Here is a 24,787-nt window from a genome sequence, read left to right on the forward strand (position 1 = left end):
GAGTCTCTTGGGATTTCGGTGAGCTTCTCAGCCAAAAGCTTGGAAAATGTTATTGCTGTCACATGAGGGTCAGGCAGCCGAACGCCAAGAGTGGATAAACTACCCGCATTGCCTCATCCATGCTGGGCTCCAGCCATCAGCAACGGGACCCACCGAGGCAGCAGCAGGTGACCAGTGTCGTAAGCTCTTTTATTCCTCTGTCAGCCTGATACGGATGCGCCAGGAGGCTGAGCAGGCGCTTCCGCTCCCACCCGGGGCAGCCGCAGCCTTTGGGGCAGAGGGGACCAGCGCCTGCCTCGGGCCAACCCCGCTCAGGGGAGCAGCGCGTGGAGCAGCCGGGGCGGGGGCGGCCGCGAGCTGCGCGCTGATTGGCCGCCGCGCCTCCCCCCGCCCCGGGGCGCTGGCCGCGGCGGAGCCTGCAGGCGGCGCCTCCGCCTCAAAGTTTGCCCCCGCGGGCAGCGCCCGTCTCTGCGCGCTTCTCCGGGCGCCCGGGCGGAGCGGCGGGGGGCGGTGATGGCGGGGCGCGACCGGGCGAGCTGACGGACGGACGGAGAGCGAGGGGAGCGCACCATGCGCTCTCTGAACATCACCCCGGAGCAGTTCGCGCAGCTCCTGCGGGACAACAACGTGACGCGAGAGCAGTTCATCGCCCTGTACGGGCTGCAGCCGCTGGTGTACGTCCCGGAGCTGCCGAGCCGCACCAAGGTGGCCTTCGTCCTCATCTGCGCGCTCATCTTCGCCCTGGCGCTTTTCGGCAACTCCTTGGTGCTCTACGTGGTGACCCGCAGCAGGGCCATGAGGACCGTCACCAACATCTTCATCTGCTCCCTGGCACTCAGCGACCTGCTCATCGCCTTCTTCTGCGTCCCCTTCACCATGCTGCAGAACATCTCCTCCGAGTGGCTGGGCGGTGCGTGCCGGGCGGGTGCGGCGGTCCCCCCGGGTTGGGTGCCGTCCGGCTGAGACGCTCCCTGGGGCGGACGGCGGCGTGCTGCTCCCGAGCCCTGGGCGCTGTGCTGCTCCGGAGCCCTGAGCACGCTCAGGGTGGAGGGGGTTGCGCTCCACAACTTGAGCTGCTGGTCGTGTGCGGGTGCTTGCACGCTTTGCGCGGTCGGGGTTTGATCTGTGAGCGCTGAATGCGGTAACTTCAGACTAATGCACGTCTGTGGAGTTAAGTAATGGCTACGCCGCTCCCTCGGGTCGTGTTAAAAGCGCTGCGCTTTCATGCTTGTGTCCGTGAAAAGTTGTGGTGCGTTTGTAAGCCCGTGGAGTAGTCTTGCAGTGGTGTTATTTTTTCTTTCTTCGAAACTTGAAGTTAGAACTCTTTAACTCTTGATGGGGAAAAAGGAGTGTCCTCCTCAGAGAGCGCAGGCAGAATTTACCCTTGTAGTAATGTGTCGTTTCAAGATACGACTTTTATTTGGGAATTTTGTTATCTGGAGCACAAGTCTTACACAGGGCGGCTGAGGGAGCTCGGATTGTTCAGTCGGGAGAAGAGAAGGCTCAGGACAGACCTCAGGCTCTCTGCAACTGCCTGAAAAGAGGTTGTGGCGAGGTGGGGTCTGCCTCTGTCCCCAGGTAACTGCACCAGGGGAGCTTCAGGTTGGAGATTAGGAAGCATTGATTCTCAGAAAGGGAAGTGATGTGCTGCTACAGGCTGCTCAGGGAGGTGGTGGATACACCATCCTTGGAGCTATTCAAAAAACATGTGGGTATGGCACTGAGAGGGGGTGGGTTAGAGGTTGGACTGGATGATCTTAGTGGTCTTTTCTGACATTAATGATTCTGTGTTGTGTTGCCACTAGTCTGAAAGACTTGTGTGTAAGGCCTCTCTGATACCTAGCAGGCACTTTAAAATGCATCCCAGGTCCAAAGAAGTATAGTGACAAAAAGACAGAGGTGATGTAATGTTAGTTAAAGGGCATTTACCTTCCTTTTCTTGGTCCTAAAACATGGTGTTGAATAAATAAAATAAAAGGGATGGTTTTGCAACAAGGAACAAGTAAGGTCTTTGTACAGCAGCAGATTGAACTGTTTCTTAAAAAAAAAAAAAAAAAAAAAAAAAGGGTGTCCATAAAGTGACTCCATTAATTTCAGTTCCTGAGGCTCCCTGTGCTGCTGGGAGGTACTGAACTGAGGCTATCTTCACAGCATTAAGATTTAATTTCAGTACATCTGATGGATGAGAAAGCAGGATAGGAATTGGCAGATCAGAGGAGACTTGAAAAGCAGAGATTTGAAACATGGATACCTAACACAGTGAGAAGTAGGTTTTCTTTTTTTTTCTTTTCTTTTTTTTTTTTTGTCTCAAAATCAAGAAGTTCCTAGGAGAAGTGATAAATATGAAACTACAGGAGCAACTAATAAATTAAATGAAAAAAAAACCCTGTTTTTTGCAGCTGTTTTATTTTCTTACAAGATGATTTTGGGGAAGGAACCATTGTGTTTAAGATGGTGCACCTTAATGTTGATATTGAGCCCCCAGATTAATATGGGTATGTAATAAAAATAATAGGAAAACTGTTAGCTATACAACTGTTCCTTCTTTTGTGCTACTACTTCTCCTTGCTCAGAGAAGAATGCAACAGTAAGTTCCTGGAAACACCAAGAGATCCCATATAAAAGGGAAAGGACTGAACTGAGGTACTTTCCCCTAAACATTAGAGTTATGAATCTTCTCTCTTGTAGGAGAGAATACCAATCTGTCAGTCTAAGACTGTACATCTGACCAGGGCCATCTGAAAGCTTGGTGGCATGAAGCTTCTACCTGAGGTGGAATTGCAGAGATGTACTTTACCCCTATTGTTCTGCGTACACATCTCCCTTTATGTTATTGAGGATGCTTGACAAAATCTAGAAGTCAGTATAAAATCACAGCATAGTTGAAACATGTATCTTCAGTATTTGGATATTTTGAGGTATACTGTTGTATGAGTTTTACTGTATTTTTTTGTCTACTCTCTGATGTCTTAGAGCTTCTTTACTACAAATGGGATTCATAGTTCCTATTGACTTTGATGTCAACATTAATTGTTCCGTTAAGATAATTGGATTTAACTAACACTATGATGTTGGAAGTGCATAACAAGTAACTTAATTGATGAATGTTTGCCTTGACTGGCAATGGAAGAGAAGGAAGGAAAACAAATGAAATGTAAAATGATGGTACTCCAGGGATATCTGATTCCTGAGGATCACACTGTAAAGCATGAATGGTTGTTACATTTATATATTATCTGAGGCTGCCAGATGTCTCTAGCTTTTCCTTGCTAGTTTTATTGGTTCAGTTTTCCTTTTGCCTTCCATTTTCTAGCCTGAGAAAGTTTAATCTCATCCATCTTAATGCAACATGTCTGTTCTGAGTCGTTCAAGCTCCCATCTATTGAGAAAAAGGTGACTTGACTATGTAGTATATTTCTGCTGGGAGAAGTACCTTGTCCTGAAGTGTTTGATACTAGAAATATCATTGAGCTTCTGGACATCTAATCTCTTCCCTTCTTGATCTAGCTGCATTTGAATCACTAAAATGAGCACTAGGTAACTAGGTATACTGAGATACAAGTATGTTTTGTACTGATCTTTGCGTTGGAATTATTTCCATTTTTATATACATGCATTTTATTTATCTTCTTCCCCCCGCAAAAATCAAGGGAAGAGGTGAGGGCAGAACTGCAGTCACTCTAGGCTGTAGATACAGAAGTATAAATGTAATAACAGCCACGGCTTTAATGTAGCCATTAACATTTTAGCCATCCAGTGTTATCTCTGTGATTGGATGCTATCAGAAAAGAATCGTTCCTGTTTTGTTCCTTCTGAAGTGAAGGGTGAAGTACTTCTGCTGAAAAAGCCTTCAGGTGGGCATAATTTAAGTAGGACCTCAAGGAAAATGTTCATAATTGACAATGTAACATAATTCAAATTGTGAATGGTAGAGTCATTCCTCTGTAATAGATAGCATTTGTCTAAACTCTTTAGAAATTGAAATGTATTCCCCTTGTGCTTACCAGAATTTCATTCCATTGTTACGAATCTGAAAGGCACTGGCATGACTCTTTCTGCAGTACATTCTTCAATGATTTCTAACTTCGCCTACAGTTCAGCAGTTGAAATCTCAAGAAACTGAATGTGTAGTGCTTTGCCTGATTATTATGTAGTTCTAATACATACGCAGAAACTGGGAGGAGCACCATCTTGACCAAAAATGGATGAATCTGTCTTGCTTTTGACTCTCAGATCTGTTAAGAATCTATTCAACTGCATGAGACTGAAAGTGACAGTGTATTATTCTATTTCTTGTTTATACTTTGCGACTGAAAAGGCTGTAACATTCTAGAAGACCTTTAAATAGAAATTCTGCAATCTCTCAGTAAGGTGAAAGAAAACTAAAATTGCGGCTTTGGCATAAGTGGTCGCTGATATTATATTTAGTTATAAGAAGGGGATGAAATTGGAGCTTGACTAAAAGATGAATTGATGCATACAGCAAGGAGTGGTTTTGGCACAGAGGGGCACAGTTGAGGATTTGCTTTCTTCTGATCATAGGTGGGAGACAGCAGTGGGGTCTTGTGGTCACACTGATGGCCAGCACTGTGAAGGGTAAATCTGTGCTTTCATCTGCCAGCCAAATTTTACAGGAGTTGCTTTGTTTTCTGAAAATGGGTAGTTAGCTGTGTAACACCAGCATCTTTGCTGAGCTGGAGAACTATTGCTTTATTTTGTGCGACACAATACCCCAGTGAAAGATAACGGCAAAAAACCCCAGATTATTGTAGACCTAGTATTATGCTTTGTCTTTCTTGAGGACTTTGATCTTATCAGATATGCAGAATGCAGCAGAATGCATCTTATGACTGGTGTCAGAAGCTGTTTTTTCTCATCATCTAGGGAGTGCTGGGTCACCTAAAGCGCTACTGAATGCGCAGTGGCATTTGGGATGGCTGTGCTCAGTTACATCCAAGCATGCGGCCCGGCGCAGCTTGCAGTGCAGCAGCTCCCTGCCCCGTGCCATCATGGTGGCAGCTCTGCCCCACCATGCGGCCCAGCCCAGGCCATCAGCACCAAGCAGCATCTGGGCTGAAACCAGGGTGCACTTAATTGCTAACTCAAGTTGTGGCAGGTAAGTTTATGGAGTTTGATACGTTGGCTGAACACAGTCCTTTGAACAGCAAAACGTATACAAACGTGCTTTCTGTTTTGATAAAGGAATCTGAAAGTAAGTTTCAGGATTACCAAAAAACTGCTGTTTTTTTCCCCAGCATACATGCTACTCCATTTTCAGTTGACTTTAATATATTACATGAGAATTTTCAAATGGAACGTATAGAGTTGCAACTCAAAACTTGTTTATGTCTCTTTACCAGTCCTTTATAAGCCCTGTATTTCCAGACAGAAATATCTCTCAGTACGTAGTCGCATCTTATTCACTTCACCACCTTTTGGCAGTATGACTATTTGTGAGCAATAGTTTTCAAGGCTGAAGCACAGGAATAGTAAAATTTCAGCAAAAATCTTTACTGAAAACCTTGGGAACTCATTGAGAATTGCAACCACTGCAGTTGAACCAGCCTGATATGTTTGTTTCAGAAAGGCGAGGTCACATATTCCACTAGTTTTATGTTTTAATTGCACTTTTTTAAATTAAAAAACAACATTTAAAGACTAGTTTTTGTTACTTGTATACGTTAACTATGTAGTATATTTTATGAGGGATGTTCTGAAAGTAATTCCTCCTATTTTATTATGTTGGCCCATGATATCAGAGGCAGATGTTGGAGGTATGGCAGTAGAGGTTGAACCTTCCCACCGTTATCCCATTCAGTTTTGTTGTCGTGCAACAGATGGCAGCAGAGAGGCAGTCCGACAGAATGGTGTCTGATATGGAAGTGCAAATGAAGCAAAAGTGTAGAATTAATTCTTCCATGTGGAAACAGTGGCACCCATTGACATTAGTTGACTCTTGCTGAACACTTACGAAAATCAAACAGTGAATGTGAGCACAGGGAGGCAGCGGGTGATGCATCTTAGCAGTGGCAACAGCGGGTCACCTTTGCTGGAACAGATTGTTACAAGTGTGTCATGCTGACTCTTGTTCATCACTGATGAAAATACATAGCTAATGCTGGTGATGGGTGAAAAATAGTGGTTTGTAGCTAAGAATTTACTCTATCAAATAGTGTTATTGTGCTCTTTTATCTGTTGTTTTTTCCATGGAAGTAATTAGGAAACATTACTTCAGGAGCAATCTTCATGGATATAGCCCTGGACAATTCCTCTTTGCTCCGTGTGGCCCAGGCCACAGATTGGACACACATGCCTTTAGTTATCTTGTCTGTCCTACCTCTACCATTTCAGAAAGCTGTGGGTCTTCTGTACTTATCTGTCTTATTTGCTCGCTAGATATATTTTCCCATGTTAACTGAAGGCATCAAGAAGAGCCAAAGAGGTCTTTTCAGAGACTTCATTTTTTTTCCTTAGTGCAGCAGTTTGCTCCTCTTTAAAGCTTCCTTGAAGACCAAGTGTCGTGCTGTAGCTTGTTCTGCAGTTAGGATCTTTTCTGTTCTTCTCCAGACATTTTGTAACAAGTAGTATTAATAGTTTTTTTTTTTTTTTTTTTTTTTTTGTATGAGTATGAATAAACATTCCTTTCTGACAAAATCTTACTGAATAAAAACAGTGGACCTCTTGTGTCTGACACTTGGAGATACCTCTGTAAGCTCTCTTTCCTGTTCTTCAGTGTGACTTAAGAAACTTTTTCATTCTGTCTCACTTTAATAATGCTCTCATACTCTGCTCACCGGGTTAATACTTGACAGTGAAACCAGGCAGTTATCAGAGGCTTTTTTTTTTTTAAGCTTATTTATCTAGACTTACTGTAAAGATGACTTGAGGAAGGGTTATCCTAAGTAAAGGGAATAATGGGCTTAGGTTTTTTATTATGTAGTATATTGATGGAATGACATTTGATGAAAGCAGTAAAAGAATGCTGATATAAGGAAGCTTATAATTACATTTCCAGGGAATTTCTGCAAGCTATGCATCACATTAATTTGTATGAACATTCAACATAGTGACTGATGTGAAGTGTTTGTTGCATTGATTAAGCAAAGTAAGCAACTTGAAGGGTATGGATGGATTGGTTAGGGCAATTTAAAATTATTTCTTTATTATTATAATTTGTGAGGTCGTTATTGTATTCTTGGTAGAAGTACTTGACAATTTCTGTCTTATATTGTGTGAATTGAGACTCTTTACCATGTCTCATTTTGCTCCCTGCTAGCAAGTCCCATTTGTCTCTTCAGTAGAGATCTGTATCCTTGATCTCTAACCCTGCCCAAACACCCCAATCTGAATTACTTTCTACCACAGTAGCAAGTGAAATGGTATCCTGTGGTGGCTTGGTGTTCTTATAGCAATGTTTTGATGCGCAGTTTAATGCATCCTTGCATGTTTGCATTTGTTCTTATTCATTGATTTCTTTGTTTTGAAATAGACTGCTGTTTTTTTTTTTTTTTTTTTTTTAATTGCCTGAAGATTGCACTGCCTGTTTTGGAGGATTTGCCAAACTGTGGGCGAAGCTGAATATGAGCCTTGGTAGGGAAGGAGAGCAGACAGTGTGAAGACAATTCTTTGGTCAGCTACCCTAGTTTGTGTTCACACTTTCCAATCACAGCACAGATTTAATTCTGTGAACTCTGGTATTCATTGATAAATCATGTATGGCTATTCAAGGATGTGGTCTAAATGCACTCACACCATACAGTTTCCTCAGTGGCTGTAATTGACCATAAGTAGTCAGACTGACTGCAGACCTACTATCATTTGGTCAGAGCAATAATTATGTTCATTGTCGTCTCTGGGTAATAGGTGAGAGACAAATTACCTTTCTCTTAGTAGCTTACCTTTCTCTTAGTAGTTTAATTACTAAAGATACAAAATACTTACATGCCCAAGAATTGATTTAAAATGTAAGTTGTTCAGTCTAGTCTGATGTGCCTTTAAGGATATTGTCTGTATAATTGCAGCAGACTTGTTCTCTGCCATGAAATACAAGGAGACAGGCCATGCTTACATCAAGCAAGCTGGAGATAGCTATTTTACAAGCTGTGATAAAGACTTTCAGTGCAAGGGCTTAGTCAATAACACTTCAACAGAGGAAGGAGCAATTTAACTTTTATCAGAGAATGGTTTTAGAATTTTGCCTTTCTTTCATTAAAGAAATATTGATGTTCGAAATGGGGGATGAAACAGCAAACTCACCAGAACAATGACTGTGATTATGAAGACATGAAGAATTGTTTAAGGACATACAGTTTGTATTTACAGATTTCTGAATATGCTGTTGTTTGGGAGCACTCATAATGGATTGAATAAACCATGCAGTTTTCATCAGTGCATAAAGGGATACTTTGGGGAGCCTCTTAACGTCTTGAAAAGAAGAAGCAATTAGTTGTTTTCATTTCCAGTAAGCCTCTGGAAATTTTCTTTCTCCATTGCAAATGATTCGTATTTAAATGCTTCAGTGTTGTCTTCAGTAACAAGCTATTGGAAGGTTTCCTGGAAAATTTGGCTTGTAGAAAGTTACGCATTTTGATAATTTAAAGATACTGATATTATCTTAAATATGTATGTTTTAAAGTATTTAAAAATAGTTGCATCTTTCTGTATAGGAGGAAAATTAATTGAAAAATGAGGAGGCAGGAAGGGAGATACTTTCCTAGCAGTTTTCTCTTTAAAATTAAAAGATTTAATGGCCTTTAAAAAAAATCCTTGAAAAATATTTATTGAAAAATATTTACCTGCTGCATATCAGATTACTAAAGCCTCTTGAGAGTTTGCAAAAGACCTAAAAGAAAACTCTGTTCTGAAAGATTTAGTATAGGCACAGCTAAAATAAAACAAAACAAAAACAGAAACCCCTGAGAATCTAATAAATGGAGATAAGTTTTTTGTGCTTCTCAGTTTTAGCAGAAGACTACTTCAGTGCCTGGAATCATATCAAAACATTTGATGTATAGGAGCAGATATCGTGTTATCCAATATAATTTACTAATGTTCTGGGTGCTTTTAAGACCTGAAATATGTCTAGATGTGTACAGGAAGTAATCAGTCTTTTTGAGTTCTTTATAAAACCTTAGCTTGGCTTATTTTGTGTTAACCTCAGGTAGCTAATGTTTGCACAGTTTTTGGAGTCAGGCTTAAGTGTCTTCAGTTTAAGAAGCTTCAGTTTAAGTGAGGATCTAGCCAAGCTTCTAATATGGATCAGAGAAAGAATTGGAAAATGCCTTCCTCATCCTCTGAAAATAGCTAGAAATCTCCTTAACTCAAGGATGTGATGCACACAAGCAGAAAATAGATGATTTTCTCTTTTAAAGTTTTTCCTTCTTTGCTCTTTTCCTGTGTTTATCAGATGATCTATCAGTATAAGGCCTGATAGAAGGTAGCCAATTTTGGTCAGTTAACAGAATAAATACACAGGGAAGCAGAGCAGTTTGTGTAGATGGATGAGGATGTGAGGTTGCTATGTCAAGTAGGTCTTTATTTCTAGAATTCTGCTGTGACAATATATTCTGGCTGCGTTGTCTACTTTTTTGTACTTCACATATTTGAAAGGCAAATAATGACTTCTTAGTGAGTTTTGTTTTCAATGATTTAAAGGCTTTAGATGAACACTTAGTAATAACAATGATGCTTAGCTTGGAAATAAGGTGAATGATGGAGCTTTTCATAAACTTACTTGGCACCAAATGTAACTTTAGTGAAATTAATGTCAATCTCAGAGTCTCCAAGACTGTTATCCTTGGGGGTATTTGGGACCCTTGTGATAAGGCTTTCTTCTTGAGGTTGGAAAGCAAGGATTCCAGGCACCTTTTTTTGCATTTCAGTTGTTCAGTGATTACATCCGTTACTCAGTTAAGGAAAAGGAGTAAGAGACATCATCTGCATTATGAGGAGACATAGATGCTGCAAAATCTACTTCACCTGACTTGGCCCATCAAGTCAATGTGTTCAGAATGTTCAGTTCTGAATATAGTGTACCACATATAAGAAAGATACTGATATTCTGATATGAATTCAGCAGAGGGCCATTTAAATGTCAGTGTGGGGAGCACCTCTCCTGGGTGGGTGGAGAAGTTGAGGGAATAGGACTTGTTCAGCCTGGAGAAGAGAGTTTTGGAGTGACCTGGCTGCCATTCTCTGTACATTCAAGTATATTACTGAGAAGATGCATTCAGACCCTTTACACGTTGCATGAAAACAGCCTTTGACTGAAAGAAGGAAGTCAATCTGAATACAAGGAAGATTTTTCCCTGTGACTGCAGTCGAACAGAGAAAGAGATCCTTCCAGAGAAGGTTGTGCTGTGTTCAGCCTTGGAAGTTTTCAAGATTGGAATCTTCTGGGTTTTTATCTAATTTGGTTTGGCTTTGTTCCTAATTCTGCTATGAGTCGGGAGGCCAGAGTAGAGACCTGCTGAGTTTGTTTTCAACCAGCATTACTTCCCAATTTCTGATTCTTTTCTGTGCTCATCAAAAACTGACTGAGACCTATGTACGTAGCCTGGAAATAGGCCAGTGCTTGAGATATTAGGCAGCTAAATCCCCCTTGAATTAAATCACACTTGGACTTCAATAGCTGTGCAAAGTCCTTTCAGTAAACTACTTGAAACTCAACAGCAGTGAAATTTCTGTTAAGAGAAAAACTGATTAGGTTTATGGATTTGGAAACAGTATTTTAGGAAGACCTACTGAAGAGTTTATCTCCATGTAGATATTCTATTTCGTAATATTCCTGGAGTAACTGGTGTTGCACTGAGATATCTAGTGCATTGAAATAATGGTTCCAGATTGTCTTTCTCTTTTTTCTTTACTCCCACCCATTGCAATCCAACTGCCACTATTCTGAAATAATTACCTTATTTAAAAGTGAATAATTGTCATTTTTCTTGCATACGAAAGCTGTTAGTGTCTATAGCATGAAAACATAGGCTATATAATTTGATGTATTAAAAGACTTGTAGGAAATCTTCATCTATCATCAAGCAATTTGGAATGTCTTATATCTATCTGTAAATAATAAAATGGAAGTTTAGAAAAATAAGAACAGGCTTTATGTGGAAACATATTGGGAACATTAAATTTGACAGAATAGGTTATCTAACAAAGAATTGAATTCAGTTCAAACATAATCAAGGACATTGGAGCTGGATCTCAGTTCTGACATCAGATTTCCATTGAAGTTGATGACTCTAATGCTGGTTGTGATATTCAATTGCTTTTTTCTTTTTTCTTTTTTTGTTAAACGATTTCAAATGCTCCTGCAAACTAGAGGGGATTTTCTTGTTACTGTTACTTAAATCTGGTGAAGTTTTACATGTGAAACACTGGATAATCTAGTAGCTTCTGAAGGTAGGGCGCTTCTGTATAGCAAGCGACAATCCAAGGCATGCAGAAAAGCCCTAAAATGATATGGTAGTGTTATGCAAGAGACCCTTGCCTTAATGGTATGAGAAGCCTTGGAGTTGAAACACTGTTCTGTTTTCACTATTGATATGCAGAGGCTTTTCTAGTAGTTTTTAACTACTGTACATTGGAAAATTGTGTTTTTTTTTTTTTTTTTTTTGTTACTGAGATGCATATGGCTGTTATTTTGCTTCAGCTGTGAAGATTCAATCCATCGAGGACTTGAAATGTGTTCCATGTGGCTGAGCAAGTGTTTCTATTTCAGCTGTTTATCTGCCATGAGAAGTATCTTTTTTACTACTTTTTAAGAATTAGTTACATTCGTTTAGTTCATCTGTTCCTTTGAATTTGTCTTTAGAGACAAGAAAACAGAAAATTATGCATTTTTTTTTTCCTTGGACTTTCAACTGAAGGCAGAATGTTAGCCTGTGTTCTTTCCCAGTTAGTCAGTGGGAAGAAAATGAGAATGTATCAGTAAAGGCAAGGAAAATCTGACCTTAGTGAAATTCTTTTTCTACTCTCATATGGAAGTTGCCACTCATTGAACTCTGGTATTCTGTTTCGTCTTTCAATAGACACAAGCTAAAAATTTTATGTCTCATAACTTTAGTGAATGTCACTGTCTCACCTTGTTACCATAATGTAATACACTGATACCTCTTTGCTTCCTGAGAATATTTTGGTATTCTGGGACTTTGGTGAAAGGGCGGTATATGACAGTAAAGACACTACAGTGGAGTATGGTTCAAGTGATCTTCGCTATTTGACTTTTTTCAGAGCATGAGGAAAAGTATACAATTTTTTTTTTGTTGTTTGTTTGTTTGTTTTTTTTCCCCCACAATTCTAACACTCAAACTTGGGCTTATCTTGTGAAAGAGGAGCTTAGACATTTTTCTTTCCTGTCAAAATTTTGCTTTTCTGCTCATATAGTTTCCTTTTTTTTTTTTTTTTGAGTCTCTTCTACCTTAACTTTGTTAGTGAGGAAGAAAAAACTAAAACAGTGAAAGCTGTTGAAACCAACAATGAAAAACTTCATTTTGATTCAAGGGATTTGGATCTGACTGAAGATCCTTTTACCTCTGTTTTACTCATGACAGTAGGCTGAGTTTTAGAAGAAATCAGGGATTGTAAGCTGTAACTTCTTATTTTGTTATATTTAGCATTTAACATGTGTGAAAATGTGACTCGAGCTTTCTTTTTATCATCTTGGTGTGGAAGTTGTAATGCACTCTGGTTGAAGGGCTCTGAATTTTACAGACTAGGTCTGGTGATTGTATGTGTAGTGCATCCTGTATTGTTCTGGGTCTAGTAAGAAACTGATAAGATGTCAATTTTATTTTATATCAGAATGACCCTTATACATATGGGACTTTGTGCTTATTTTGCTCTTGCCAGCACCTTGGCAAAGTACTTAAATCAGAAACTATTGAGTAACAAACAGACAGCCTAGAACATAGTGCATTTCCTGCTGAGAATGCTAGGATTTCCTCCAGATAACTTGAAACTAGTCTTCACTATATATATATATATATATATATATATATATATATATATATATATATATATAATTTTTATTATTATTATCTTTATGAATTTATATATATATATATATATATACATTTTTAAAATTTCAGTTTAAGACTGATCTTTGAGAACATCACACTGACTGTGGTGCTCATAGAAAACATTCTATGTTCTTGAAAGATTGTTGACTTGCATTCTTTTCTCCTTTGCCCTCCCCTTCACTGTTTTAAATTTGAAGTGATTTTGATTAAATTTCTTCACTTCTGACCAGTTAGAATTGATCAAAAACAAATAAAAATCTAGTACCTTCTTGTAAGCTAGATGGCTTTTAGCCTGGCCTACTGGATAGGAGTACACCTCTTCCTTGTTCCCTTTGTGGAGGGCAGGATAGTGTTTTGGTAGTTGCCAGTTTGTGTTCTTCCTGTTTTTGTATTCTTTTCTTGCCTCAGGTGCTGACAGCATCTTAATTTTAGAACTGGATCAGATAATCATTTGACTATTTTGAGTCTATCAATTATATATGGATACAATGTAATTAATGATCAGGTAAAGGAAATCCCTGCAGCTGTTCCTGAAATGAATAGCTAACATTGAACTGTAAGTATTTAAAGGAACTTTGGCAATGCAGAAACAGAAAATGATCTCAGGATCAGAAAAACAAACAGAAAATGTGGAAATAGGAAGCAGATTGGGGAATATATTAAGGCAACGTTTTTGCTGAAGATTAATTTAAACCACCATTTTGAAGATGGCTGGGACTTAAGAGTGAGTAATGGAGAATCACTAATAACATATTAAGAAGTAAATATGTACTTTTTGGAAGCTATAGCAGGAAGGAAATCTGAAGATACATGTTTAGCTCTACGTAAATACAGCATCTCACAGTGGGAACATATGCCATTGTCAAAATACAACCAGGAAAGTGCATTTAATTTAGACAGTGCCATTAACATTGTATTTTAATCAGGAAAAAGGGTTTGAAGAATGGAAAAATGATGAAGAGGTTATATTTTTTCGTATGCCTAGACAGAGGACTTACAATGTAATGCTTGGCAAAACGATGCTTTAGGTACTGCAATACTTAGAGTAGTATTTAAATGAACAGAAAGAATATTTTGGAACAGAAAAGCTGTATGTCTAAACCAGTGACCTTCTAAAAACTGTGAAGGTAAAAGGTAGTAGTAAGGAAAGTAAATGGTGAACAAGAGCAGAATAGGAGAGCTGATGTAGAGCAGGTGAACGTAGAATTGTAGAACATCCTAAGTTGGAAGGGACCCACAGAGATCAACAAGTCCAACTTCCAGCACCAGTCAAGGCCACTCAGAATTCAAATGTTATGTCTGAGAACATTGCCCAAATGCTTTTTGAACTTTGGCAGAATTGGGGCTGTGACCTCTGCCCTGGGCAGTCTGTTCCAATGCCCAGTCATCCTCTGGCAAAGAACCTTTTCCTAACACCCAGCCTGACCCTCCCCTGATGCAGCTGCATGCCATTCCCTTGGGTCCTGTCACTGTCACCAGAGAGCAGAGATCACACCTGTCCCTCTGTTCCTCTCCTGAGGAGCTGTAGAGTGCCATGAGGCTGCCTCTCAGTCTCATTCTCCTCTTGTCTGAGCTGAACAAACCAAGGAACCTCAGCCGCTCTTCAAATGTCTTACCCTCTGAATCTTTCTCCATTTTTGTAGCCCTCCTTTGGTTGCTCCCTAGTAGTTTTATGTCCTATTGTCGTTACATCCAAAAGGACACATAGTGCTCAAGGTGAGGCTGCACCAGTGTAGGCATTAAAATGTCCTTAGAATGCTTGTTTTCACAGGTGTAGCACACAACACTGTGACTATTGAAAACTGCACTTGATGAGTTGTTTTGCTTGATAGTACTTCAATGCCAAGACTACTGTAAACTATTATTTTACCATGATCTGCAGCAGTTGCATGTTTTACCTTCTGACTATTATAGGTGCCTTTGCTTGCAAGATGGTACCATTTGTTCAATCCACTGCCATTGTAACTGAGATTCTTACAATGACCTGCATCGCTGTGGAAAGACACCAGGGAATTGTGCATCCGCTAAAAATGAAATGGCAGTACACCAATAAAAGGGCTTTCACGATGCTTGGTAAGATCTTGGGTGTCTCCAATAACTGTGCATAGAGTGTAGTTGGTGCAGATGGCAGGATGAGCAGAATGCATTGATAAGACAAGTGATTCAGAGATAGAGATGATGCTTATGTTTATAAAATAACTCAGGGAAAGTGCCTATGCATAGAGTAACTACTTGCCAAAATCCTGACAATAAATCTAGAGTGTGAAGTGAAATATTTACTTAACTGAGACTAAAACATCTGGCAGCCATTTTTTTTGTGTGTGAGAAGAAGTTCAAAATGTGCAAGCACAGCTAAAGGATTGCCATAGAAGTAAATAATCCTTCCGTTTTAACATTAAGAGAATACAGATAATGTTGCTCTTACAAATTAATTTTCGTTTGTATGTGGATACTGATAAATGAAGACATTTTTGGGAAAAACAGAACTGGTAATGGAAGGTCATGCTGTTACGCATCTGATTGTTGACTGTTATATGTCTGATATTGAAAACTACTATTTAATAGTCTACTTTGACTTCTAAAGATGAAACTGTAAAACTATTAATTCCAAAACTTATGCTTCTTGTTAAAAGATGTATTTGTTTACAGGCATAGTCTGGTTGCTGGCTGTTATTGTTGGGTCACCTATGTGGCATGTGCAACGGCTTGAGGTATGTGAGGTGAAATGGCAATTCATGTTTTCAACTCAGTAATTCCTGGATCTTTTTGCACATTTAACAACGAAATTGACTAAGCTCCTGAGAAACATAAGAGGGGAATAACAAAAATTGGAGCTTTTGTTCTGTGTGCCTGCATAAGAAAGAGAAATAATTAGGTCTCGCATGTACTGCAAGAAGGACTGCCAGCAGGGACTAGTCATGTCTACCCTCCCTGTTTCTATCAAAAAGCATAAATTGCATTTGAGATTTTCCCTGTAGTTTACTTTTCTTTTTTTTTTAGGGGATTTGGATGCAGCAGTTGTAGGGCTTAGGTTTGTATTTCAGCATGGCAAGATTTTGAAGAATTGTGTCTAGTTGAAAGTGTAATTCACTGCCCATCCATCATAGTTTAAGATGATACTGTATTTTTTTGGGGGAAAAAAATGGCTTATCAGAATCTGCTACTTGTCTGAATGTTTACCCAATTCATTTTGTTGTTATTTTTTTAAAATGAAATAATGTGAAGTGTCTAGATACTTGTCTCTACTTGCAAAATACAAAGCAAAGATTTCTTTTGAAAATTGTGATGTAAAAAAAGTTTTGAGGAGGAGTGCAACTCAGCATCTCCTGACCTCTCTTTGCCAACTTCGATCAGCACAACACTTGGTGTGAAAAAGTGCTTGGAAGAATTTTCTCACTTCAGCAACTGGAATTCAGAGAATTTTTCTGTAATAAGAATAAGGAATATTTGAATGTGCTTTGTTTTTATATTTGGGATTATTACTGTAGTGACTCATCTCCTTTACACTTGTTTCAGGTTAAATATGACTTCCTGTATGAAAAAGTGCACATCTGTTGCTTGGAAGAATGGGCCAGTCCAACTTATCAGAAGATATATACCACTTTTATACTTGTTATACTCTTTCTTTTTCCACTGATATTGATGCTTTTCTTGTACACTAAAATTGGTTATGAACTCTGGATTAAGAAACGAGTGGGAGATGCTTCAGTTCTGCAAACCATTCATGGGAGTGAAATGTCTAAAATATCGAGGTTTGTAAAGTGAAATGCACTTGAAACTTTGACTTTTAGAAAGCTATTTTTTTTCTGTTGTATTTTGAGAACTAATGCAAAGAAATATTTCTTATTCATGGGAAAGTCTGCAGGCATAGCCCAGATTTCTAATGCTAGCTAGTTACTTAGAAAAGATACTGAAAAGAAGGCAACTTAGACAGTTTTCATCAAAATGCAGAATTGCCATACTGTGAATGTCAAGTCGTCTCAATAAATCTGATACTACACATAATGAAATCCTTGTGTTTGGAAGAAGTAGGCCATGAGTTGGAAAATAATTTCTACGTTATTTCCGTATGGTCTATGGAGAATTCTTTATATAATTTTAAGACTATGAACACTGTTTTATGATCCCTTATAAATTAAATCAGTACTTGGAGGGGGAGGGGAAACAGAATTCACTTGAAAATTACTTTCATACAGTTTATTTTATTATAACTTCCAAAGAGTTCTGAGTGTTCTCAGACTTCTTTAAAACCATCTGGATAGTAACTGTATCTGAAAAGTTATAAAGACCCAATAATTATCAATTGGAGAAAAAGGTAAATTGGTTTACATTTATAATAACTTCATTATTTATAAGAGTACATGGGCTACCTTTTTATATTACTTCACATTTTTGCCCTTAACTGACAGATCAAGTTGATACATGATGTGATAGAAACCTCTAATAGGTCTGTTCATTGAGGAGTTTATCACCTTAAGAAAGGAGAACACTGGCAAGCAGCTTGGAAGTAAATGATTCCTTAGACATTTATATAACGAAGTACCTAAGGAAGTGAGCCATTATCAGTCAAAACTGGAAGAGGGTGCAATCTTACATGAGTTATGTTGAGATGAACTTTGGGCTACTCCCCAGCCTAGCAAGCGCTTCACATAGTGAAGATCCTATAACTGCTACCAGTCAAGTGTTAACTTTTCAGTTTAAGTGAGAGATCTACCTTGCAATCTATAGATCTAGTTATATGAATAAAATGTGATTTTGAGAACAGTGAGAATTTAATGAATACCTTGAATTCTGAGGAAGTGCATTTCATGCTCTCATTCCAGCATTTCACCTACCAATGAAGTCTGAATGTTGCTCTGCCAACTGTCAACTCTTTTTTTTTTTTTTCCCCTTATAATCAGGTGCTGCAGCCACAAGATGCCTTGCTTTCCTGACAAAGAAATAAAAGGTGTTATTTATGTACTACGTTCATATGTTGCTGCAGTTCTTGTTTCAAAGGGAATTACGTACTTCTGATAATTCTTCCAGGGTTTTATTTGCATCTGCAACTATCAGAACATCTTGGCAAATCTAACTTAATGAGATGTATATAAACTACAAATCAATTCGTAGTGATTCAATATGAAATGTCTTGATACAATTTCAGGAAGAAGAAGCGAGCAATTATTATGATGGTGACAGTGGTGTTTCTCTTTGCAGTCTGTTGGGCCCCTTTCCACATTATTCACATGATGATGGAATACAGTGAGTATTTGCAATGTGTCATAAAATAAAGCCTTTCCTAGTTTTTTTTTTTTCATAATGAAACTAGAGATGATGAAAGGCTAGTGTTGCTCAGCTATAATATATCTCCCTGCTAGCAAAAGTTAATGTTATGCTTCTAAATCCTTGGTCACTGTCTTGTAATAGAGTTGCGTAATCAACAACAGATGGATTACTCCAAAATCTGGATTGTAGAAAGTTCTGCAGTGCTCACCGAAAATTTAAATACATTAAAAATATTATCAGATGTAGTGTTGTCTTGTATCTTAGATATACTTGTGTGTCAGCCACATCTTGTCTTTCCTACTGTATGAATATAAAAAGAAAAATGTTTCTGTCTTGCTGTATACTCTACCAGGCTTTGTTGCTGAAAGGGTGAAAGGGAACTTGAAATTTCTACAGCTCTTTTAGAATGTAAGTTCTTAGAGAGAAGATTGCTATTTTTTCTTTCTGAATTTGTGCAGCAGATAATCCAGCCTTGAAAAGGAGGTTTATGACGTATAACAAGATTCCAGAAATAGCAGACTTGAATATTGGGGTGGTGAACATATCACTGTGGATTATTTTATCTGTTATACAATTCTCATTCACCTCAAGTTGAAAGTTATTTCCAAGTAGAAAAATCTCTTGAACAAGTAACTTTGAATAAGGACTTCTACTTGCATCTATGTAAGTTCTCATACTGGTTTGAGTGAAACCGATGTGAAATATTTATCCTTTCACTTGCCCTGGTTTTAGTGATGTAGATAGGTATTTTGAAAGTATAAATACTTGGACAACAGGGATTAATATCCTCGTTTTATCTGCTAATCCACTTGAACTTTCCCAGTGCTCTGGGTTGGATGCTGTTTTTGAAATGCCATCTTGTTGTCTTTGCTTTTTGCTTTTTGCCTAAATTCACTTGGGTCTTGCACTGTTCGTCCCCCATCTTCTACATGAGTACTGCGACAACATGTGGAGCTATGCTGCTGGCTATTTGTAGGAGCAGTAACTGTTGTACTCTACTTTCCAAATGCAGCAGACATTTATTTACCTTCTGTTGCAGGTAAGATGATAGCAGATAACTCAGCAGTCTGTAGCCAGTTGGCCAAAAGAAAAAATGTTTGTATTTGGGCAGAATAAAAGATGCATCTGTGTAACTATTAAAATGGTCTGGGTTGTCTTGTGACAAGGTCACTCATAATGCTTGGTGAACTAGGTTCTCTAAAATAATCTTGTAGGTTATTTCAGCTGCTGAAAAGGCTTTACTTGCCATATAAACCTTTGCACTTGTTATTCCATAGTTTGGTAGTCAAGTATTTGAATTCAAGGAATTCAGAGTCCTCTATGATTTCAATCATTTAAGAAGTATGAGATGTATCAAGATAATGTATTTTTACTCCATAAGATGATCTCCGTAAGGTGAAGAATCCATTTCTGGTCCAGTGACAAGACAGGGATTTGTGTTATGCTGTAGTACTTACTTGGATATGGATGTGAAGGGCAGAGCCAGCAGAACAGTAAACATGGCGTGTATTTAAGGAACAGGAATCTTTCTGCTTCTTGGCTATCGAGTGAGTTTTTTGGCTGATAGTTTTCCTCTTTTGGACTAGTCTGTCTTTCATTACTTCAGTAAACTGCATATGCATGGGGTGGGTAAGATAGACTGTGATCTTTACTTGCTGATTAATTCCTATTACTAATATTAATAAGCTCTACCGAGGTCTTTTATTGACATTAAAACAAAAGTTTCTAATGCTGGACTGCGTGTATACGGGTTAAGTAGAAGGTGCTGTTCTGTGCTTTTAGCATGTTTTGTTTTTCCTTTCAGGTAACTTTGAAAAGCAGTACGACGATGTAACAATCAAAATGATCTTTGCAATCGTTCAAATCATAGGCTTCTTCAATTCTATTTGCAACCCTATTGTGTATGCTTTCATGAATGAGAACTTCAAGAAAAATTTTCTGTCTGCCATCTGCTTCTGCATTGTCAAAGAAAATGCATCACCAACAAGGCAACTTGGGAACTCAGGGATTACTCTGAGGCGGCATAAGGCAAGTGATTCTCAGAGAGTTCCCACTGACTCGGATGAGGCCAGGAGAGAGGCATTCAGTGATGGCAACATTGAAGTGAAGTTCTGTGATCAACCATCTTCAAAAAGAAATTTGAAAAGGCACCTCACTTTATTCAGCTCTGAGCTTCCTGTGCATTCTGCAAGTGTACAGTAGCATCACAAAGGCTTTGAGAATGGAATAAAATGTTCTCTTTATAAAACATTGAACAAGCCATTTAAAATAGTTTTCTAATTTGCATGCTGAAATGAAAGGGGGAAATATTTTGATTATAGTAGTGTTGGAATAGTAGTTCAGAAAATGTAATATATTTTATAAGAATGAAGAATAAAACTTTGGAAAAATGTTACTGTGTGATTTCAAGGAAAATATTTTTCTTCTTAAGCTAATTTAGGGCCTTGCTCTTTGCTTTAGGTAGAACAAAAACCAGTTTCTTGCCAGTTTATTCTGTTCAGATGTTGGCACACTGCTGGACTGTATTCAGCTGAATGCCAGAGGAGAAGCACTGTGGAGAGTGTGCACACTTCCTTTGGACAGCTTGGGAAGCTCACATGGGTCTAACATTGTCTACATGATCTACTGTCTGTGTAGCTCTGAGGACCGAGACACTTCAGATCTGAGTTCAGGGAAAATGTAGACTGAGATGAAATTTGGTTTGCAGAGAGAGAGAGAGAGAGAGAGTCAGCAGTAATTTGGTTGTGATGAGATTTAGACGTGTTTGTGTGTGAATGTTATTAACAGGAAGCATATTAGAAATTAACAGTGCGTGCATAAATAATGTGCTGTTTTTACAGGTTACTTCCTGGGTACAAAATTAAATGCCAGTGTACTGCCCTGTAAAATGCATTATGCCTGCTGAAAAATGTGGAACTTTAAAGTGCCGTACAAATCAAGGGTCTACAGAAGTGTGATCTGTAGATAAACTCAGTGTTTACTCATAGTCATGCTTTGACAAATAGCTTATGGGTTGGAATTGTTGCCACTTTCTGGAGGTGTGTAAGGGCCAGTCCTAGAACTTGTTGGACTCCACATAAGACTTTCAGTTGAATACTATTGTATTTTGACTAGATGCTTATCTGAAGATTTGAATGAACTGTGTCCATCTTCTAAGTGCATTAATTACTGTGGAAGAACAGGGCTGGTATTACAGAATTGAAATCCATACAAATTATTAAACAAAAACAAAGGAAAAGCAACAACAACCTTCCGCCCCCTCCCCTCCAAAAAAAACCCACCACCACCACCAACAAAAAGCAAAAACAAAAAAGCCCCACCAAGCTTGCTATCACTGGGTCGTCAAGCTGATAGACTGGAAAATCAAAGGATTCTTATGAATGTGGGACTAGAGAAAGAGTGTGATCTTGTATGGTATACTGTGATCTGATCCCACAAATGATGCTTTGAAATATGTAATTTGCAGCTCCAGATGAGATTAGGCTGGATCCTTTAATAGCCTGTGAGATGTAGGTGCTTTTTTGTCATCTTTCACTTTCGATAATAGACCTTGGTGCTCCCTGGATGGTGACTTTTAAGTTTCTTTGATATTGCTGCTTATGTTTCATTGTCAATTAAGATTTAAATTACTCATGAATAAATTGGAACTAAACTGATCCTTATGTAATATTTACAAATATTTGGATAATGCATTCTGATGCTGGTTTATGATGTACTCATTATTTAAATTTCTATTTATTATTATTTTTACTGTATATGACATACTTTATTATAATTATAGAGGGAGATTCCCAGATTGACCTGCCAGCCAGGAATTAAGAGCACTCTTACTCAATCTAGCTTATGTATTAGATAAATAGCTGATTTCAGGGAGCTGTATCTGGCTAAAACTGAATGAGTGAAGTCAGTTACTGTTTTAGTCATACAAAGGTGCCCTTTTGCATTACCTTTGAATAATGCTGGCAAACAGCTGCAGCAATTTTTGCCTGTGATTATAACTGTGATTGCCTTTGCTTTTCTGTCTTAGTTTATCTTTCTGGAAACAGGTCTGTAGTTAAAGTTCCCTGCCCTGAAAACAGGGCCTCAGAAAGGTCAATTATGACAGTTTTCCTCAGCTGATGCAAAGTTTATCTGGCTGATGATAGCCATAAGGCTTGACAGATCTGTAAAAAGCACTTTATTTTAAGCTTTTTTGTACTATTAATGTTAGTAACGTATTTCAGCAAAGGTGATAGCTCTTTTACAAAGCTTCCAAGCATTGTATATGTTTTTGTCTTACCAGTTTGTTGTCTCATAAAAATTCTGTCCACAAGTGACTGTATTAACTTTTTTTCATTAAAATTGCATTTTGGCATTTCTTGGAGCATCTACTATGAACTTGGAGTCTGTTTTTGTTTAAAGACTTGTATAACTTTATATGTGCATTTCTAGTGATTAATTTCCAGTCATGTTAGAGGTACCAGCTGCGACTGTAATCCTGAGAGGTGTGATTCAAAAGGCTTTTTTTTTAATAGAAAAGAGAAAAGAAATAACCAATATAATAGTAAAAGAGAAGCAATATTTCATCATAATTTGTGTTTACAGTTAAGTATAAACAAAACAAAGACCGTTATGATACATCTTTGTAAAATATATTATTAGTGCCTTTTGAAACAACAGTTTTCTCAATGTGTTAAGAACAGCCCTGCTCTCCTCCTGGCTTGCCTGCTTATTCCTTTTGGTGTTACAAGAATTGCATAGTGAACCCCATCAGAAGATTTTCTGGATAGAGATTTACTGGTCAACAGAGAAGATAACCAAGCTGACTTCCCTGATCTGAGTGGTTTTGTTCTTCAAGAAAAAATGCTTCTTCTGAAAAGATCCTGTCTAATTTCTGTTAACTTCAGATCAGTTACATTGTGAGACAGCTTGAAGAAACTTAGTTTGACTGCTCAAAGTATTTTTTTTTTTTTTTATTCTCAGCTGTATTGAGCTATGCCTTTAAAGTTACCATGAGATTATGCCAGCAATTGGCACAGAAATGAAGCTGTGAATCTGAAAGGATGCATTCAACAGAATGAAGTCTGGAAATATGAATGGACTAGAAAAAAACATCAGATGTATGTTGTCTCAGCTGAATTCAGAGGGTGTAAACATGAAGAGCAGTGAGTAGAAGGGAATGAAGACTTCCAGTGATTGCAGTTGTGCAGCTGTTACAGAAATTTTTGGGGGGTGAGGCGGAGGTTTGGGGGAGGGCAGATATTGCATAAACTTGCTTCCTAGGAGAATTTTAATGTTATTTATGGGGAATAGTTTCAAAGGACATCAGATGGATTCATTTGTGGTTATATTTTTAAGCTGTAGCAATATATACTGGGCTGTGCTTTGAGCATTCAGGGAGCTGTGCTTTTATTGCAGACATGGATTCTGTTAGGGGCCAGCATAATGCTTTGTAGGCACCAAAAAAATCTGAATGTAATGAGCAGCTGAACAGAGAGCACCTACAGCTCCCTGCAATACTAACAGCTTGTCATGATACATTGGTGGTACTGAGCACAGGGATCATCTAGGTGAAGACCATGAGATGTCCATTTGGAGCCTCATGGAAGAGGATCTGAGCACGTGGCACAGTGCTTCAGTGCACACATTTGTGTGGGACAATGAACTGATGCAGCACTTACTGATGAGGACATACAGTCGGTTTTATGAGGGGCTGGTATTTAAATAGATACAGGAGAGCCATATTTTGACCTTTATTTAGGGTGTCTGGTCTGCTCTGTTTGCAGTTCAGTTACTAGTAGACATCTGTTTTGAGTTTGTGTCAAGGTGCTGGAGGGGGCAGCTGGGCTGCTTTGAAAGGAGAGGCCAGGACTGCTATGCTAAATGTGGCTGGTTCCAATGGCAGCCACCTGGTGCGGCTGAACCCCTCAGCAGGCCTTGGCAGTGCCTCAGGAACATTTAAGAAAGAGTGGGAAACACCAGAGGAGAGAGGAGGAAAAAACAATGAGTAACGAGCAGAGGAGAGAACAGCAGGGTCAGAAGGAGGTGCTCTCTGTAGCCCTTGGAAAGCCATGGCTGTTACCTTTCTGAACAACTGCTCTTGTGGAGGAGCCACAGCAGAGCTGGGAAAGAGAGAGGGGAGTGATAGAGATGAACTGCTGCGTGCTGACCATATGCTGCAACTCATTACCTATATCTATTGGCAATGAAGAAACGGACCCACAAAGCCAATGGGTAAGCACTCTTCCTGTTTTCATCTTGACCCCTGGGCTTTCTCATTCATGTTTGTTTGCCTTGTTTTGTATTCTCCTCATCTCCTGTGGAGAGCAGAAAGTAAATGAGGATGGGGAGTTTAGTTGTTTGAGGAAGATAAGCAGTCATTTATCAGGTGATCTTAATAAAGGAATCTGAGGAGTCTTATCTAACCTTGAGATGAGGTTATTTGGGCTGCAAAGTCTTGTCCCTGAAAAGGATAGATGGAGAAACTGATTCTGAGGTACTTGGCCCTTGTGGGACAA

At 38.9% G+C, this 24,787-nt stretch overlaps 1 protein-coding gene across 2 annotated transcripts; it reads left to right on the forward strand.

The window, feature by feature from the left end:
• The first annotated feature begins 467 nt into the window (after nt 1-467).
• QRFPR (pyroglutamylated RFamide peptide receptor) lies at nt 468-22,645 on the forward strand. 2 transcript variants are annotated; one of them, XM_031596889.2, is made up of 6 exons: nt 468-910; nt 14,937-15,095; nt 15,672-15,733; nt 16,539-16,774; nt 18,169-18,266; nt 20,095-22,645. In XM_031596889.2, the coding sequence occupies exons 1-6, from the start codon at nt 571-573 to the stop codon at nt 20,490-20,492; spliced, it is 1,293 nt and encodes a 430-aa protein (XP_031452749.1). In that variant the 5' UTR covers nt 468-570; the 3' UTR covers nt 20,493-22,645. The 2 variants fall into 2 exon arrangements, with proteins under 2 accessions (XP_031452749.1, XP_089995308.1); XM_090139182.1 differs by lacking the exon at nt 20,095-22,645 and adding an exon at nt 19,225-19,643.
• The last annotated feature ends 2,142 nt before the right edge of the window (nt 22,646-24,787 follow it).

This window comes from Phasianus colchicus, chromosome 4 (assembly GCF_987193195.1).
Source record: "Phasianus colchicus chromosome 4, bPhaCol1.hap1.1, whole genome shotgun sequence".
NCBI lineage: Eukaryota > Metazoa > Chordata > Aves > Galliformes > Phasianidae > Phasianus > Phasianus colchicus.